General features: G+C 40.3%; 1 protein-coding gene across 1 annotated transcript in view; it reads left to right on the top strand.

The window, feature by feature from the left end:
- The window catches only part of cand1 (cullin-associated and neddylation-dissociated 1), a 33004-nt gene extending 14144 nt beyond the window's left edge, over nt 1-18860 (top strand). The window contains exons 12-26 of the mRNA XM_083999801.1: nt 1615-1756; nt 2784-2992; nt 3654-3822; nt 4665-4754; nt 4901-5054; nt 7105-7342; nt 8419-8607; nt 9695-9838; nt 9943-10078; nt 10934-11110; nt 12505-12600; nt 12757-12926; nt 14788-14952; nt 16055-16162; nt 17329-18860. Coding sequence (XP_083855927.1) covers nt 1615-1756; nt 2784-2992; nt 3654-3822; nt 4665-4754; nt 4901-5054; nt 7105-7342; nt 8419-8607; nt 9695-9838; nt 9943-10078; nt 10934-11110; nt 12505-12600; nt 12757-12926; nt 14788-14952; nt 16055-16162; nt 17329-17553 — 2412 coding nt within the window. The 3' untranslated portion in view covers nt 17554-18860. The remainder of the gene's footprint in view (nt 1-1614; nt 1757-2783; nt 2993-3653; nt 3823-4664; nt 4755-4900; nt 5055-7104; nt 7343-8418; nt 8608-9694; nt 9839-9942; nt 10079-10933; nt 11111-12504; nt 12601-12756; nt 12927-14787; nt 14953-16054; nt 16163-17328) is intronic.
- The last annotated feature ends 2082 nt before the right edge of the window (nt 18861-20942 follow it).

The raw sequence follows: 20942 nt of genomic DNA, 5'->3' as shown, positions 1-20942 counted from the left end.
GCGGGTTAATACAGCTCCTTCTTCTGTTGACCTGTTAGCCAGGCAGCAGACCGGCATTTTCAAACAACAGCGAGATGGTTAATCATACAGCAGCTTTGTTCATCTCGTACGTAATGTGCGCGTTACTTATTGTTAGGGTTGTTCGGTATACCGGTACTAGATTGGTACCGGGGTACTGATGCATTTAAAATTGTACCATACTGCGCTTAGATGGGACCGGTACTTTCATTTTGCGCCGCCGGCAGCGGTGACGTCGCCGCGTGAAGTCGCCGCATTGTAATTTGAGCCGCTGCGAGCGAGTGAGCGAGTCACAAACGAAGCAAGGTTTTGTTTTTATTACCGTTACAGCGCCACCTGTCCATGTGCCTGTGTTTGTGTTTGTGTGTGTGTCTGTGTGTGTGCGCCGCGCGCGAGAGAGAGAGACGGGCCGCCACAGACTCGTTAATTAATGCAAACACGGTGGATAAGTTTCGTTTTTACTGTGCACCACCACTGGCATGCATGGTCTCTCTCTCTCTCTCTCTGTGTGAGTGAGTGAACACAGCGAAGGAGCTACGCGGAGATGAATTAACGGAACGATACTGCTTTGAGGGGAGGGGAAAAAGCAGAATCAATTTGGTCTACATGGGAAACAATAGGTGTGTGTTTGAGTAAAATTAACGTTTGTGTTTCATTCTATAAACTACTGATTTCTCCCAAAAATTATGGTCAAAATAACAAAAGAAGATGCAGTGTTTTCAGACCTCAAATAATGCAAAGAAAACAAGTTGATATTCATTTTTAAACAGTCCACTAATGTTTTAATTTAGGAAGAGTTCAGATTAATATAGATGGAAATTTAATCCTGCAGCAGCAGTAACAGTTTACTGATTACTGATGCATATGTTATAGTTCTAAGATTTTCTATTAAAATAAAGCTAATAATGACATTTTTTGTGTTCTCTTTTTATTTGGAAAAGTACCGAAAAGTATCGAAAAACATTTTGGTACCGATACCGGTACCAAAAATGTTGGTATCGTGACAACACTACTTATTGTGCAGATAAGGTGCACGTTATCCCTCGTGGTCATAGTGATTTCAAGAGGCAGACAAGACAAGAACGCTGTAACGCTACAACAACAGCTTCTGCGACCGGCTTTCTTGGATGTTTTTGTTCCGGGGTTTTACACCAGTTAAACTCAGATTACATATTCGTATACATGTCGGAGAAAGTCGAACTCCAATCGCATCATCTCTGTGTTTTAATCAGAGTTGGAGAACTCCGATATTAGTCGGACTAACACATTTACATGCACTCAGTTGTCCAGTTATAGTCGGATTAAGGCAACATAATCATGGGGAATGTACATGTAAATGTGGGGAACTAGGCAGGGTGCGGGGTCTTATGTTTTATGTTTTTCATGTTTCTATGTATTTGTGGTGTATGAAATGTGGGAATGTGTGTAAATGAATGTAATTTGCACTTCTCGAGGCCGCTTTGTACGCAATGGTGAGAACAATTTTCCTTGTAAAGGACAAATATATTCATCTATCATCAAGGCAATAATTCGGTTTTCTCAAGCGTCATGTAAACGTACTGACTGTTGATGTCTCTCCCCCCTCCCCCGCTGCAGGTTCCCATGATCGTCAAGGCGCTCCACAAGCAGCTGAAGGAGAAAAGTGTGAAAACTCGTCAGTGTTGTTTCAACATGTTGACGGAGCTGGTCAACGTGTTGCCCGGCGCCCTGACGACGCACATCCCCGTTCTAATACCTGGTAAATAATACCTACCACAGATACCAACACTAATCTGATTACCCACTCATCATGATGCAGGGTTTCCGCCGCGGGTCATTAAAAAGCATTAAAAGTCATTAAATACATTTTGCTGAAATTAAGGCCTTAAATGGCATTAAAAGGAATTAAATTAGATTCTCAAAGGCATTAAAAAATTGATTGATTCATACAGTGAGATTTTGATATCATTACATCCCTATAGAGCACAAAGAGCAGAAAAATAGGGGGATTATACAGTTAACCTACAGTAAAATTAAACGTGGGTGAAGAAATGGAGAATTTTCTAAATTAATATTTTTAGGTGGTGGCAGGCTACTGTTGACTTTTTTTTTTAAATCGCTATCGGCAAAAATCGGAATCGGCAGGTCAGGCTTTTTAAAAATTGGTGAATGATGCTGCACCCCTATTGGTGTGATAATTAAACATGCAGAACCAAGTAACTGGGTGTGTGTATGTGTATATAGGTAAGTGTATGTACGTACATTAGGGGTGGGAGAAAAATCGATTCACATAAATATTGCAATATCTTTTTTGACGATTTTTAATTTGATTTTTTTTTTTCAAAAATCGATTTTTTTTCTCCAAAAATCGATTTTTTTTTTTTTTTTTTTTAAATATTGTGCAATGTGCATTTGTTAGCCCTTTTTACATACAGAGAGTACAGGCTTTGAAAAGGGTTTAAGTTCACTTTATAATGGAGTATGTTAACTTATAGGCTCCTACAGTATTTGTGTGCAGATAAATGTTAAAAATTCAGACGAGATCGAGAGAATCGGCAATATCGTAGAATCGCAATTTAAATCGAATCGCCATCCAAAAAATTGTAGAAGAATCGAATCGGGAGAAAAGCATATCGTCCCAGCCCTAACGTACATGTTTAGTATTTGCAGTCACAGGCATTAAAAAGGGCATTAAAAAGCATTAAATTAGGTTTTCTGGTACCTGCAGAAACCCTGTGATGTCATGAATATGTAAATGAGTTGGTGTTTTTTCCTCTCCTCTTCAGGCATCATCTTCTCTCTGAACGACAAGTCGAGCAGCTCCAACCTGAAGATCGACGCCCTGGCGTGTCTCCACGTCATCATGGTCACGCATCCCGCTCACGCCTTCCACGCCCACGTGCCCGCCCTCGTCCCGCCCGTGGTCGCCTGCGTGGGAGACCCCTTCTACAAGATCACCTCGGAGGCGCTGCTCGTCACGCAGCAGCTCGTCAAGGTGAGAGAGAGAAAGAGAGACAAAGCAGCGTTTAAAGGGATAGTTCAACATTTTGGCAAATTGGCCCATTGCCATAATCGCTATAGTCATAGCAGTAGGTTCGTTACCTTTAATTGTCGGTGCAAGCTGTTTTTAGAGCGGCGGAGCAGAGCCGTGAGCTGCTCAGAGCTACGCTACGGAGGCTCATTATGGGGTTTCTTGGTTTAATAATAACACAACGTTACCACACAGAGTTGTTTTAGAGGGAAATACAGAGACTGCTTGGTGAAAAACTGTCCCTGAAGGCAACGTGCATCAGCGGTTTTGCATGAATTTCCCTCTAAAACAACTCTTGTGTGGTAACGTTGTGTTATTATCTCATAGTGTGGTGAATGTGCAGCTCACAACTTGTCCACCAGAGCGTTGTGGAGTTGTTGGATTGTGTATTTGATGAGTTTGATGAGGGAAACCAAGAAATCCCATAATGAGCCTCCGTAGCGTAGCTCTGAGCAGCTCACGGCTCTGCTCCGCCGTTCTAAAAACAGCTTGCACCGACAATTAAAGGTATCAAACCTACTGCTATGCCTATAGGGATTATGGCAATGGGCCAATTTGCCAATAAAATGTTGAACTATCCCTTTAACTGAGTCCGTCGTCGCTCTCTCTGTGTGTCGTCTCCTAGGTGATCCGACCCCTCGACACCCAATCAGAAGGCTCGGACAGCTTCGACCCCTCCCCCTACATCAACGACCTGTTCACCTGCACCATCAAACGCCTGAAAGCCGCCGACATCGACCAGGAGGTCAAAGAGCGCGCCATCTCCTGCATGGGGCAGATCATCTGTAACCTAGGTAACCGCCGCAGTTTTACCACTTTTCTAGAATTATTATTTTTTTTTTTTTGAGAAATCTTACCAATTTCTTCTAGAATTTTTTTAAAAACTCTTTGAGAAATTTGACTACTTTTTTGAGAAAATTTAACTTTTTTAAAATTATTATTATTATTATTTTTTGTTGTTTAGAAATCTTACCACTTTTTCTAGTTTTTTTTTTTGTTTGTTTGTTTTTTTTTGAGAATTTTTATCTTTTTCTAGAAATGTTTAAATGTTTCTTGGAGAAATTGTGCCAATTCTTTTTCCAGATTTGTATTTATTTTTTGAGAAATTTTAACACTTTTTTTTTTGGAGAAAATTTTCAATTTTTTTCTAGAATATTTTTTTTTTTAGAAATTTTACCTTTTTTTTTTTTTTTTTTTTTTTTTTTTTTACTTTTTGAGAATTTTTATCACTTTTTTTTCTAGAAGCGTTTCTTGGAGAAATTGTACCAATTCTTTCCAGAAATGTCTCTACAATATTTCCCAAAATTTACGTCATTGCCACCTAATTTGAACTAAAAAAAAGTAACGTTCTTCAGTCTCGGAACAAATATTTGTGTATTTCCGGTGTTGACTTTTTAAAATTTTGTCCAATGTGGGTCCGTGGTCTAATTTGTGTCAATTTATGTGGGTCCTTGATGAAAATAAGTTTGAAAACCGCTGTTCAACATAAGAAAACAAAGTTTTTGGCCCAATTTTATTACATTTTTAACTTCCTTATTGTTACTTTCAACATTTAAGACTAACACCACACTTTCAGTTATCATCATCTGTCCAGATTGTTTCCGCTCACCTTTACTTTACCGTTTGTGTTGCCTAGGCGACCGGCTGCCCAACGAGCTCCCGGGGACGCTGCTGATCTTCCTGGAGCGGCTGAAGAACGAGATCACGAGGCTGACGACGGTGAAAGGTGCAGTGCATTCTGGGAGACACGACTCGCCGGGCGCCATTTTTACCGTTTTTACTGTTTTTACTGTTTTTACTTTTCTGTTGTGTTTATTTATTGTGTGTGTGTGTGTGTGTGTGTGTGTGTGTGTGTGTGTGTGTGTGTTGCAGCTCTGACGCTGATCGCCGGCTCTCCGCTGAAGATCGACCTGAGGCCCGTTCTGCCCGACGCCGTTCCCATCCTCGCCTCCTTCCTCCGCAAGAACCAGCGAGCGCTGAAGCTCTGCACGCTCGCCGCTCTGGACATCCTGCTCCGGAACTACAGGTTAGACACACACACACACACACACACACACACACACACACACACACACACACACACACTAGGGATGCACATTTTGAAAAAAAATTCTGACTGATAACCAACGCTCGTTAACCGATCATTAAACGTTAACCGATAAGATTAAGACGCTCGTGTGTATTTAACGGCAAAAATTTAAAAAAAAACATGTATCGCTCCAATTTTATTGTATTTTTTTGCCGTTAAATACATGGATGCAAACAGCGCGCCGAAAAGCGAAACTCGCTTTTTTCATGACCAATTAGGTGACTTGTGTGAATCGTTCAGATCCGAAGAGTTTTTGTTTTTTTTGGGGGGGGGGGGGTCTCAGCGTCTCAGCTGGGGTCAGTAAAATGTTTTTCTAACAGGCTGACAGTGACAATCACGTGAAACTGAGGCGAACTCATTCATGGTTGTCTCTGATTATACTGATAACAGCCGACCTCCAATGTTGACGCGCGACATGCGCACTCATTAAAGCGGCGCGTATCCGCGTACATCGGTGCGACGGCGACGCCGTTTTTCCCCCCGCGCATGTGGAGCTGTGGCCGCGGACATGCACGGTTCCCTACGTTGCTGTGTCAGGCAGGTGTTTCCACGGAGCTCTGCCCCGTTTCAGAGGTGAAGGAAGCCCTAATAAGTGGAAAGACGTCGCCTCCGCCATGTAGAATGTGTTCAATTAAAGTGAAACTAACACATTATATAGGCCACAGAGTGAGAGTTCAGGCCTCTAACTGCAGGCTTTTTGTCGCGTTTTAAGGTGGTATTTGTTGAGGTAATATGTCCATTACACACTGAATGAAACATCCCATGTCTTTATTTATTCAGTTTATTTTAATAGTAATAATTATGACTAACATTCAGTGAAGACCTAAAAATCAGTATCTCCAAAATGGAAATATTGCAAAGGTTTTTTTTTTTTTAAGCATTTTTAATATAGAAATGTTGACCTTCTGAAAACTGTCTATCTATATGCACTCAATACTTGGTTGGGGTTGAACTACTGGAAATTGCCTTTCCGTGATATTGTAATGTACTTATTTGTTAATGGTGAGCACCCCCCCCGGGAAATTCCTCTCTTTTTTGGTCCTGACCTGTTTGCATCCCTGTAAATACACACGTGCGCCGTGACAGCTGATCAATGCCACATCCACTCTGCTCTGTCGCAGCTGATCACGCTCATATGGAGGTTAGATCGTCCAATGTTGAATAATTTTTATACAAATTGCAGCTAAACACCAGGCGAAAGGAACAGCAGAGTCTCTTCTGACGACTAGAGAGCAGCGACGTCCTCTTTTTTTAAAAATTTTTCAGCGCCGTTGTTACAGATGATTCACATCTATGTCCATGTAGCTACATTTTATTGTCTGACCTTCCTTCACGGGGGGCTGCTGCACATACTGTCAGTCCTCCTGTGTATTTCTTTTGCTGTGAAATATGACTGAAGGCACGTGGAAGTCTGCATGTGTCGACACGCCCCCATGAGTTGCTGACATATTAAACTAATTAAAAAAACAAAAAAAACGATAGTATTAATCGGTCAAAGTTCTTGTTATCGGTTAAAGGGACAATGAGGAGTTTTGAGCATTTATGAGCCTCCACGCACCGTGAAATTCTTTGACCGGCGCAAGACAGACTCATGTTTTCATTCATCAAGAATTAAAGTCAGAGGTTGGAAGACGATCACATACCGTCGTAGTTCCCACCATAAACGGAGATTCGGCGGCGTTATTCTCATGACTCGCCACGAAACCGAAAGGCACCACTAATAATAACAAAATAACGATAGACAAAAAACCATATATTTATCTAAAATGGACCCATTAACAAGTGGTAACGTAGATTCATCCACATTAATATGAGACTTTTTTATTGTCGCAGAATTTTTCGTTCTGCTGATGGAGAAACTCCATGTTGTCCCTTTAACGGTTAAACGGTTAATCATGTGCATCCCTAACACACAAACACACACAGACACACATACACACACACACCGACTCGCCGCTGACCGATGATGGCGTTTGTGTGTTTCCAGCTCCGCCGTGACGCCCGTCATGGTGGACGCGGTGCTGGCCGAGCTGCCGCCGCTCATCTCGGAGAGCGACATGCACGTGTCCCAGATGGCGCTGAGCTTCCTGTCCACGCTGGCCGTCACGCACCCGTCGTCGCTGGGGCAACTGAGCGGAGGAAACATCCTCCAGCAGCTCATCGCGCTGGTCCGGTCCCCGCTGCTGCAGGGCGGAGCGCTCGCCGCCATGCTGGACTTCTACCAGGTCAATATATTAACATTATTTGCCTAATTTATCCAACAACAGAGATTTTTTTTTTTAAGATTCTGAGATAGAAATTCTGAGTTTTTTCTCTGACTTTTTAAGATAGAAACTCTCAGACTTTTTTTCTCAGAATCTAAGAAAAAAAAAAATTCTCCATTGTCCACTGGGTTTAGTACTTTTCCCACATCTCTTAATAAAGTTCTTCTTCTCCAGAAACAACGACAACGAGATCAACTCCAGATTCTTAACGTTTATAATATCAATATTTATCAAGCTTGTCATTGTTACGTATAAAGCTTTAAATGAAGACAATATGCCAGGACACTTTAAGGATTATTTTAATCTCAGAGGTTTCACTCCCATTTAACAAAACAAAAAGTTAATCTATGAAATGTTTAAAAAGGTGCTTAAAGAAACATTTAATTGTTCACCTGTATTCGATACTAGTTATTTTTAACATTAATCTGAATCACCATGAGTAAGAGACACCGGTAGGGATGTGAACCTTTCACATTTGAACCGATACGGCACAGATACTCAGCTCCTGGTACCTGTTTTCGGAGCACTTTGCATGTGTGTGGTAATTAAAGTTATTTTGTCTATAAAAGAAATAGTTAAAACTTATGAAATTTGAATATTTATCAAGAACATCACAACTCCTCAGCTTTTAAGAGTATTTTATGTTTTAGGAATAATCAAATAATCATTCAATGAAAAAAAATAGAATAGTTAATGAGACAATTGTCTTGTCTGAAAAAATGTAAACGTTCATTTTCCATCTTCTGTAGTTGTCATGGTACTGTTTGTATGGTCTTAATTATTACTGTAACATTTTTAAGTGTCTGTATGATGGGATGTTTTCTTTGTCATGTGTTGTGCATTTCTTTTAATTTTGCGATTTTTCTAAAAGTGAGTTTTTTTGCTTCTTCCTGCACTGTTCGTTATCTTTCTTTGTGATCTGTGCAAACCTCATTTTATTCTTCTTGTGAAAAAGAAACCAAGGTGTGTTTTATCAATCCTAACTGTGTGTGTCTGTGTGTCCGTGTGTGTGTGTGTGTGTGTGTGTGTGTGTTTAGGCCCTGGTGGCCACGGAGACGGCCGGTCTGGGCTACATGGACCTGCTGAGGATGCTGACCGGTCCCGTTTACTCGCAGAGCGCCGCGCTGCCTCACAAACAGGCGTACTGCTCCATCGCCAAGTGCGTCGCCGCGCTGACCCGAGCCTGTCCCACCGAGGGGCCGGCCGTGGTCGGACAGTTCATCCAGGTGAGTCCCTTTTATTTAATTTCTTTTAATTGTAATGATTATGGCTCACATTTAATTTAAAAAAATGTTACTTTACCACAAAAGACCAATTTTAAAAGCTTTTTCAATATGGAAATGTTGGCTTCCTGAAAAGTATGTCCATCAGTATGCACTTTTTGCGGCTATTTGACAACTGGAAATTGACTTTTCTATGATTACTCTATTTTATTGAGACTCGCCTGTATGTTCATTACTTCAACACTCGGAGGTAAAGACTAATTTACAGTGTAGACGAGTGAAGGATAAAGGTAAAATACACAAGAAACAACAATGTTGAGTTTCAGGAAACACAGGGCCGACAAATAAAACAACCGTAAAAGCCGTAGAAACATTAAGAATACAAAAAAAAAACCTCAGCAATAATTAAAATATTAAAACAAGGATGAACAGATCATAAGATTTATGAGATTTAATGAGAGAAGTACCCAAAAAATAATAATGAATGAAGTTTTATTAGTTATTCTGCAGGTTGTTTCATGAAAATACTGAAACACTAAAACCAGTCGTCACCTGCAGAGCGATCAATCACCTGATTGTGTTTGATAAAAGCCACTTTATTAGAAAGCAGTGAAGGGATGTACAGGGGGTAAAGGATCAATAATAGCTTTTTATATATACACATATAATAATAGAGATTCTTTATTCACCCCAAAGGAAATTCAAGCCCTTTAGCCTACATATAATATAATATAATATAATAATAATAATAATAAACTTTATTTGTAGAGTTTATTATTATTGTATTATATTATATGTAGGCTAAAGGGCTTGAATTTCCTTTGGGGTGAATAAAGAATCTCTATTATTATATGTGTATATATAAAAAGCTATTATTGATCTTTTACCCCCTGTACATCCCTTCAGTGCTTTCTAATAACAAATAAGATAAGATTAATAAGATATAATATAATATAATATAATATAATATAAAGGCATGGTGGAGTAAAATAAAACAGAAATAAGGAATGTAAGACAAAAATAAACCCTCTATACATCCATATAAAATCTTAATGTTAATACATAAACCATGTTTTGTTTGTCTGGTCAGGACGTGAAGAACAGCCGCTCCACAGACTCGATCCGGCTGCTCGCTCTGCTCTCATTGGGCGAAGTCGGGCACCACGTGGACCTGAGCAGCCAACCGGAGCTGAAGACCGTGATCCTCGACGCCTTCTCCTCCTCCAGCGAAGAGGTGACGGGAAGCGGCTCGCACACACACCGAGGGTCTGTAGGCTGTAGGTCGAAGGTCGAGACCTCATCCTCTCTTCTTTCTCTCTTTCTCTACGTGTGCTTCAGGTGAAGTCGGCGGCCTCGTACGCGCTGGGCAGCATCGCCGTGGGCAACCTGCCCGAGTACCTGCCCTTCGTCCTGCAGGAGATCTCGTCCTCCAAGAGACAGTATCTGCTGCTGCACTCGCTCAAAGAGATCATCAGTAAGAGCAGCAGCAGCACACACATCTGTCTGTTAGAGCAATGGAGAGGGTTGAAGGGGGGCAAACTTTTTCATTTAAAATTTTATAAATTTTTCTGAGAATATTTAAGAAAAAATTCTAGAAATTTTTATTCAATCTTTTTTTCCTTTATTTTCTTTTTTAGAAATTTGACCAGTTTTTCTAGTTTTTTTATTAGTTTTTTTTTTTTTTTTTACATTTTTCTTTTTAGAAATGTTACCACTTTTTCTAGATTTTTATTTATTTTTTGAGAAATTGTACCACTTTTTCTTTTTTGAGAAAATTTTCCAATTTTTTTCTAGAATATTTTTTCCTTTTTTTTTCGGGAGAAATTTAACCACTTTTTCTAGTTTTTTTTTTTATTTATATATTTATATTTGAGAAATTTTACCACTTTTTTGAGAAAATTTAACATTTTTTTTTCTAGAATATCTTTTACTTTTTTTTTTTTTAATTTAGAAATTTTACCACTTCTAGATTATTATTATTATTATTATTATTTTTTTTTTTAACTTTTTGAGAATTTTTATCACTTTTTTTCTAGAAATGTTTAAATGTTTCTTGGAGAAATTATACCAATTCTTTCCAGAAATTTCTCTACAATATTTCCAAAAATTCACGCCATTGGCCCTAATTTGAATGTGCATTGACTAAAGAAGTAACGTTCTTCGATCTCGGAACAAATATTTGTGTATTTCTGGTGTTTGCTTCAAAATTTTGTCCAATGGGGGTCCGTGGTCTAATTTGGGTCAATTTAGGGGTCCTTGATGAAAAACAAGTTTGAGAACCACTATGTTAGAGTGTGTGGTTTTAATCTCTCTCTGTGTGTGTGTTTAGGCTCGGCGTCGGTGTCCGGTCTGAAGCCGTACGTGGAGTCGGTTTGGTCGCTGCTGCTCAAACACTGCGAGTGTCAGGAGGAGGGAACCAGGAACGTGGTGGCGGAGTGTCTGGGAAAACTGACGCTGATCGACCCCGAGACGCTGCTGCCCCGCCTCAAAGGATACCTGCTGTCAGGTAATCAATAACCAATAACACCTGTCCGGTAATCAATAACCAATAACACCTGTCAGATAATCAATAACCAATAACACCTGTCAGGTAATCAATAACCAATAACACCTGTCCGGTAATCAATAACCAATAACACCTGTCAGATAATCAATAACCAATAACACCTGTCAGGTAATCAATAACCAATAACACCTGTCCGGTAATTCATAATGAATAACACTCAATACAGTATATCAGTACTGTATTGATACATACAGTTAAGGTCAAAATTATTAGCCCCCATGCAACTTTTTAACATTTCCCTAAAATAATGCCCAATGTTAGCAATATTCATAAAATTTTATTCAGTAAATCATTCATCAATGATATGACCCCATTTTGGTACACTTTGGAATGTGAAATAAATATTCAAGATTTATTTATGAACAATTTGGTAAAAATTGAGATGGTCAAAATTATTAGCCCTCTATGGGATTTTTTGCTTGCTTTTTCTGCTAACTCGGTTTGAAACCACACCTGAGCAGTCAAAAAACACAAGATTTCCAAAACTTTGGAGCGCAAAATAATCAGAGATGTCAACAAGAAACCCTGGAGCTCTGCAAAGACGATTGTTGCTGAACTGGCTTCATCTGGACATGATGTTTCATGCAAGACTGTTGTGAGGGATCTTCATCGTGGTGGACTTAATGGTCATCGTCCAAGAAAAACCCCTTTGCTCTCACGGCAGCACATCAAAGTCGGACTGAACTTTGCCAGAGACAATTTGAAACATTAGGGTGAGTTTTGGAAGTCTGTGCTTTGGTCTGATGAAACTACACATGAGCTGTTTGGGCATGCACCACGATGAAGATCCCTCACAACAGTCTTGCATGAAACATCATGTCCAGATGAAGCCAGTTCAGCAACAATCGTCTTTGCAGAGCTCCAGGGTTTCTTGTTGACATCTCTGATTATTTTGCGCTCCAAAGTTTTGGAAATCTTGTGTTTTTTGACTGCTCAGGTGTGGTTTCAAACCGAGTTAGCAGAAAAAGCAAGCAAAAAATCCCATAGAGGGCTAATAATTTTGACCATCTCAATTTTTACCAAATTGTTCATAAATAAATCTTGAATATTTATTTCACATTCCAAAGTGTACCAAAATGGGGTCATATCATTGATGAATGATTTACTAAATAAAATTTTATGAATATTGCTAACATTGGGCATTATTTTAGGGAAATGTTAAAAAGTTGCATGGGGGCTAATAATTTTGACCTTAACTGTACATTTGTTATTGATCATTTTGAGTTTATTTTTTCTTCCTAGCAACAGAAAATCAAAACAACCAATAGGATTGATTGTGTGAATAAGCCCCGCCCCCTTGATGTATTGATTTCTGATTGGTTTGTGCGGTGCAGGTTCGTCGTACGCCAGGAGCTCCGTGGTAACGGCGGTGAAGTTCACGATCTCCGACCAACCGCAGCCGATCGACCCGCTGCTGAAGAACTGCATAGGTAACACACACACACACACACACACACACACACACACACACACACACACACACACACACACACACACACACACACACACACACACACACAGAGTTTATAATGATGACAACACTCTGAATCTCCTCCTCTGATTGGCTCGTCGTTTCTCTCTCTCAGGTGACTTCCTGAAGACGCTCGAGGACCCGGACTTGAACGTGCGTCGCGTCGCCTTGGTAACGTTCAACTCGGCGGCGCACAACAAGCCGAGTCTGATCCGAGAACTTCTGGACTCGGTCCTGCCGCAACTTTACAACGAGACCAAAGTCAGGAAGGAGCTGATCAGAGAGGTGAGACACACGGAGGTCGACTGGTGCTGGTCCGACCCCCTAGCGGTCGTTAGTCGGTCCGATTTACCGATTCGATTACCAACCGGATCAATAACATCTGTCAGATAATCAATGATCAATAACACCTGTCGGGTAATCGATAATCAATAACACCCTGCTGCCATGCCTAAAAGGATACCTGCTGTCAGGTAATCGATAATCAATAACACCTGTCAGATAGTCCATAATCAATAACACCTGTCAGATAATCCATAATCAATAACACCTGTCGGAGAATCGATAATCAATAACATCTGTCAGAGAATCAATGATCAATAACACCTGTCGGATAATCGATAATCAATAACACCTGTCAGGTATTCCATAACCAATAACACCTGTCGGAGAATCGATAATCAATAACACCTGTCAGATAATCGATAATCAATAACACCTGTCAGGTATTCCATAACCAATAACACCTGTCGGAGAATCGATAATCAATAACACCTGTCGGATAATCCATAATCAATAACACCTGTTAGGGAATCCATAATCAATAACACGTGTCATGGAATTGATACTCAATAACACTGTCGGGGAATCAACAATCAATAACACCTGTCAGATAATCCATAATCAATAACACCTGTCAGATAATCCATAATCAATAACACCCTTCAGGTAATCAATAACCAATAATGCACTACTACCCCGCCTAAAAGGATATACCTGCTGTCAGATAATCCATAATCAATAACACCTGTCGGGGAATCGACAATCAATAACACCTGTCAGATAATCCATAATCAATAACACCTGTCAGGGAACCAACAATCAATAACACCAGTCAGATAATCCAAAATCAATAACACCTGTCAGATAATCCATAATCAATAACACCTGTCCGATAATCCATAATCAATAACCAATAATGCCCTACTACCCCGCCTAAAAGGATATACCTGCTGTCAGGTAATTGATAATCAATAACACCTGTCCGATAATCCATAACCAATAACACCTGTCGGTAATCCATAACCAATAACACCTGTCAGATAATCCATAATCATTAACACTTGTTGGATAATCCATAACCAATAACACCTGTCAGATAATCCATAATCATTAACACTTGTCAGATAATCCATAATCAATAACACCTGTCAAATAATCCATAATCAATAACACCTGTCAGGTAATCAATAACCAATAACGCCCTACTACCCCACTTAAAAGGATACCTGCTGTCAGATAATCGATGATCAATAACACCTGTCAGGGAATCAATAACCAATAACACCTGTCAGATAATCGATAATCAATAACACCTGTCAGATAATCCATAACCAATAACACCTGTTAGGGAATCCATAATCAATAACACGTGTCATGGAATTGATAATCAATAACACCTCTCGGATAATCCATAACCAATAACACCTGTCAGGGAATCGATAACCAATAACACCTGTCAGGTAATCAATAACCAATAACGCCCTACTGCCCCGCCTAAAAGGATATACCTGCTGTCAGATAATGCATAATCAATAACACCTGTCAGATAATCCATAACCAATAACACCTGTCAGATAATGCATAATCAATAACACCTGTCAGATAATCCATAATCGATAACACCTGTCAGATAATCCATAATCAATAGTGGAGGTGGAAACATTTTATGATGCGACACAGAACAAACAGGAAGTGAACAGAGTAAATGTTGAACTGTCCCTTTAAGACGAAGGCGTCCCTGGTTTGTGTTGGACTACGATGGAAAAAAAACACAATAATAATCGATTTTTGTAAATTTATCAATCGATTTTCACCATCGTCGATACAATAACGGTGGTTAATCAATAAAGTTTTTCCTCTGCAGGTGGAGATGGGTCCGTTCAAACACACGGTGGACGACGGCCTGGACCTGAGGAAAGCAGCGTTCGAGTGCATGTACACGCTGCTGGACAGCTGCCTGGACCGGCTCGACATCTTCACCTTCCTCAACCACGTGGAGGACGGACTCAAGGACCACTACGACATCAAGGTGCACAGTTTCTCCGTTGCTATAGATGTATAAGAAGACTAGATGCGGCCGGCCGCCATCTTGGCTCAGTGAACTCTCTCCCTCAGAGCTTTAAGCCTGTGGTTCATGTTCTACTAAAAACAACCAGAACCTGCTCAGTTTCTGACCGATTTTCAAACGGTTTGGTTTGTTTTGAACGTCAGAAATGCAGCTGTGATACTTAAAATCATGAATAATTTTAATCACAACATTTTCTATGAAAGTAACTTTATGCAAATAGTTAAAGTAACGGCTATATATGTACAAGATTTCAGTTTCAGAGTCAATTATAAACCTTTATTCTCAGATACAGGACAGTATGAACCAAACAAACAGCCTGGTCCGTCACTTTATTGTGTCCCCGGAAACATTTCTGCAGCTTTATGTGTTGTGTGTCTGCATGTTTGTATCTCTGGTTGTCTCTTTTTTTCCAAGTTGACTCCTCAGGGCCACCGTACCAACCCGATCCCACTTCTAACCCGGCATTTTCCTAATAAAGCTTTCCTAAATTAAACATAAAAAGGTTTAAACCTCTGAATATATTTCATGATCATGAGCCACAGGTTAAAACTTTCTCAGTGGTAACGTCGCCCCCTGCTGGAGGCAGCTGGAACTCCAAGTGTAAATCTAATTTTTAGACTTTTTAAGGAAATGTGATCAGTTTTGCACCTCCTCTATTTGATCTGTAGATTGCACTTTTATTAGATTATTATTATTAGTAGTAGTAGATTATTAAATGTTTGTGTGTTAACCCTCTGGGGGTCTGTGATCAGATGACATGACGTCTTCAAAGTGCCGTTAAAAACGAAACTAGGTCAGACTGGAGCGCTGCCGTCGACCTCGTGGGAAGTGCGGTTTAGAAACTCTCTCCCAGTTTTTATTTGACTTTGATTAAACCACGTAAAACCAGAGAAGTGAAAGTGGTTGAATCAGCTGATGATGAAAACACCACAGACGTCTGACATAGACATTTTTTAAGGTTTTTAATGTGGTAATTAAAGGCAAAATCTAAAGTATTAAAAACCAAATACTAATGATTAAACTTTTATTTATTGTTTTTGCTTTTCTCCTCTTCTTCTTCTAGATGTTGACGTTCCTGATGTTGGCCCGACTCTCGTCCCTGTGTCCCAGTGCTGTGCTGCAGAGACTGGACAGACTGGTGGAGCCACTGAGGGCCACCTGCACCACCAAGGTACACACACACACACACACACACACACACACACACACACACACACACACATGATTTCTTCGATTTCAGTTTCATTTCAATTTTTATTTTCTGTTTTTCTCATATACGGTTATTTTTCATATTATATTCTACTTGCATTGTTTTGGTATATTTTGATTCTATATAATCTTTATATAAGTTGCATATTTTATGGATGTATTGGATAAAATCCTGTGTACCCTTACAGAATCCAAGAAAAATTCAATAAAAATAATTTTGAATGATAGAAAAAAATGTAATCCAGCACAATTACAAGTTACCTCTTTAAAAAATGTAACTTAAATTAAAGTAATGGGCTGGATTACTTAATTTAGTTTTTTGTATTGCTTACTTACAATACCAAACATGCAATTTAGGAATATCACGCATCAATTCACGTAGATGGATTCCAAACAGGAAGTCAAACGCACCGAGCATCCGGTAAATTTCAAAATAAAACACAATGGATAAATTCCCGATTGTAAAACCATCACTTTCCGCCGGCACAAACCAAGTAATCCCCGTTTTTTAAAATCAAATATAACGGTAATCTGATTACATCTGTACTGAAATGGATTACAGTTAAAGGGATAGTTCAACATTTTGGCAAATTGGCCCATTGCCATAATCCCTATATTCTTAGCAGTAGGTTCATTACCTTTAATTGTCGGTGCAAGTTATTTTTAGAACGGCGGAGCAGAGCCGTGAGCTGCTCAGAGGGAAATTCATGCAAAACGCACGTTGCCTTCAGGGACAGTTTTCCATCAAGCAGTCTCTGCATTTACCTCTAAAACAACTCTGTGTGGTAACGTTGTGTTATTATCTCATAGTGTGGTGAATGTGCAGGTCACAACTTGTCCACCAGAGCGTTGTGGAGTTGTTGGATTGTGTATTTGATGAGTTTGATGAGGGAAACCAAGAAATCCCATGAGCCTCCGTAGCGTAGCTCTGAGCAGCTCACGGCTCTGCTCCGCCGTTCTAAAAACAGCTTGCACCGTCAATTAAAGGTAACGAACGTACTGCTATGACTATAGGGACTATGGCAATGGGCTGATTTGCCAAAATGTTGAACTATCCCTTTAACCCTTTTTTTTTTTTTTTGTTCTGTATCCTGATTACATTGTAATCCATTACTCCCGTCTCCGCAGGTGAAAGCGAACTCGGTGAAGCAGGAGTTCGAGAAGCAGGACGAGCTGAAGCGGTCGGCGATGCGAGCCGTCGTGGCGCTGCTGACGATCCCCGAGGCCGAGAAGTCGCCGCTGATGTCGGAGTTCCAGTCCCAGATCTCGTCCAATCAGGAGCTGGCGGCCATCTTCGACTCCATCCAGAGGGACTCGAGCTCCGCCAACATGGAGTCCATGGACACCAGCTAGAAAACACACACACACACACACACACACGTTGTAAACATGGACCAATCAGATTCCTCCCCACACACACACATATACATACACATACATACACATACACACACACGATGCAACACGGCACCACTTCCCCTCTTCCTCCGCTGCTGGAGCGCTAAACCCTGCAGCATGTTTCCATGACAACAGGACGCAAACACACACACAAACACACAAACACACACTTGTAGTGACACACCCTCTCCTAGCGATTGATCGTTCCATGATGCATTGCACTGAAGTCAGCTGTTGGGAGAAGAAAGAAAGGAAGGATGGAAGGACGGACGGATGGAAGAAGAACGGATGTACGGCGCGCACACACGGACAAAAAGGACAAAAACTAAGAACAAAAAAAAGAAAAAAAAAAGAAGAAAAAAGTGAAAACAGACAAAAAAAACCCAACGACGACAAAAAAAAAAGAAGAAATTCCAGAAAAATAAGTTCCATATGAGGCTTTGGAAGCTCCTCCTACTTCCTGTTTTGTTTTTCTAGCGAGGTCGTCTATGATTGGTTGATCGATCTCCTCCTGTTCATCAACATCATCATCATCATCATCATCATTCTCTTATCTTCTTTTTTTATTTTTTATTTTATTTTTTAAAGTTTTTTTTCTTTTTCTTTTTTCTTTTTCGTTAATTCCAGAAAGTTCCACAGGTACTGTAACCTGATTGGCCGCTGCTGAGTGACTGACAGTTGGCGTGTTATCAAAACTGACCAATAGAGGAGGAAGAGAAGGGGGCGGGGCAAAGGCAAAGGGCGGCCTCTCCTCGACCAATGGGAGAAGGGCTGGTTTATTGTGAGCACTTGGGGTGGGCGGGGCTTAACTGTTTGTGGACCAATCAGCTTCGTTGATTCAGTTTGACCCCCCCGGCCTTCACTCTGCAGAAAGATGGAGGGAGGAGGAGGAGGAGGAGGAGGGGGATTTGATTGGACCGGACCGGACCGGACTGGACTATACCGTTCGTGGCTGTTGCCGTGGTAACGACGCTGTACGTGTGCATAGTAACAATGTTAGGATCATACCGTTTTGTTTCGTTTTGTATGTTTTACGTGAGTCCCTGCCCACTCCCTCCCTCGCCCCTCCCCCCAACCTCTGAAATAAATAAATAAGACAAAACTGGTTCCAGCCAGTTCCCGTCTCGGTCAGGACCAGTTTATATTGATTAATTAATTGATTGATCGATCGATCGGTTGATTCACTTGGGTCCGGTCCAGTCAGGCCCGGTCAGGAACAGCCCACTGTTGTTTATCGCCCCGAGAAAAATAAAAAAAAGGTCCATTTCTGCCTGCCTTCATACTCCGACTGCAGCTTCCTTTGTGTCTCTGTGTTTCTGGTTCCTGAAGTAAAAACAACAAAAAAATGTATGAACTAATGTTAATTATGTGATAATGTCGATAAATGGCCAAAAAAATAGCAATTAATTGCGTCATGTCAAGAAATAGCCGAGAAATAACGGTCAATTTCATAGTAATTTCGAGAAATATAGACATAATAACTTTATTTCTATCGCATTTATCCATGTGCTTCACATTTAAAACACAGAACAAGCGAACAATGACAAATTAAATAGAATACAATAAAATCGGCAACAAGTACAATACAATCTAGTTACATTAGGAAAAGGGAAGGCAAAGGGAAATTGATAAAAGTGAGTTAAGGATTGATTGCGTAGAAGTAGCCCAGAAATAACGGTCCATTGCAAAGACTTGGCGTAGAGGAATTCTGGTCTTTCCCAAAACATTCAAAGCATGAAAAACATGACATTACTATGAAATTGACCGTTATTTCTCGGCTATTTCTTGACATTATGACGTAATTAACGGCCTGTAAATTAAAGGTTTACCAGAAAATCTCGAACGATGCAGGATTTCTACCTTAATTAATCAGCTCCAGAGTCCTAGTTCTGGTTAAATCTATGCCTTGTAACTAGTTCCAGGGAGAATGGAGCGTCTCGTGGCTGAAAACCAACCTTGTAAGATCAGAGCCTCCGACCCGGTGTCCCAGCTCTCGTCTCCATGGCGACACCGCCACACAAACGTAACACGCTAACCCGTAACCCGTAATCTCTTGTTGATGACAGATAAGACTACACAGATATACACATGGTAACATGGTAGATGATAAATAACGTTATCCACCGCTCCATGGACTGATTTCTCAGCGGCTTCGTTGTTGGAAACAAATGCACATGGAGGAGAGGAGGGTTAGAGACACAGAGGAGAAGAGACCAGACTTTAAAAAACGATTAAAAAAACCCAGCAACTTCAGTGTTTCTGTTCCTCAGAGGATGAATCATACAGTGAGTTTCCTGTAGATATTCTGGTATTTAACACACTCCTCTAAGCCACAACGCGGCCAAATATAAACAAACACACACACACACACATGCACTGTGACCTTCACTTCCTGAAACTGTCGTTATCTCTGACACATCATGAATAAATAAATAAACCTTCATAAATCTGCCTCAATTTAGAACAGAAAGTAACCACATCTCGTACATTATGGGTTCACAGAAAACAGCCAACTCTGCAACATGTTAAAGGGATAGTTCAACATTTTTGGTAAATCCTCTCACCATAATACCTATAGTCGTAGCAGTAGGTTCGTTACCTTTAATTATCGGTGCATGTTGTTTTGGGATCGGCGGGGCAGAGACGCGAGCTGCTCAGTGAACACAATGGAGGTGAACGGTACAGGTCCCCTGTCCCTCATCAAACTCATCAAATGCACAATCCAACAACTCCACAACGCTCTGGTGGACAAGCTGTGACCTGCACATTCACCACGCTATGAGATAATAACACAACGTTACCAGACAGAGTTGTTTTAGAGGGAAATGCAGCCGGAACTACATTCCAGACACGGCTGCTGGGCGGAGGGATTTCAAAAGCGCAAGTAGTTCCGATAACTGTTTAATTTACAGGCCGTTAATTACGTGATAATGTCAAGAAATTACAATTAATTGCGTCATAATGTCTAGAAATAGTCTAGAAATAACGCCCAATTTCATAGTAATGTCATGTTTTTCTTCATAAAGGCAAAAGATTTCACATGTTTTTCATGTTTTGAATTTTTTGGGAAAGGCCAGAATTTTTCTCCCCCAAGTCATTGCAATTGGCCGATATTTTTGGGCTATTTCTGTGCAATCAATCGTTATTTCTTGGCTATATTTCCTGACATTACTATGAAATTAATTGACTGTTATTTCTTGGCTATTTCTTGACATTATCACGTAATTAACGGCCTGTAAATTAAAGGGTCGCTGTAGTTCTGAGTATTTGCTTCATGTCTCGTAATGTTACATGATTATCTCATAGCGTGGTGAATGTACAGGTCCCAACTTGTCCACCAGAGC

This window comes from Trachurus trachurus (genome assembly GCF_905171665.1).
Source record: "Trachurus trachurus genome assembly, chromosome: 23".
Lineage (NCBI taxonomy): Eukaryota > Metazoa > Chordata > Actinopteri > Carangiformes > Carangidae > Trachurus > Trachurus trachurus.
Note: the sequence above shows the minus strand (reverse complement) of the source record. Positions and strands in the feature narration are given on the sequence as shown.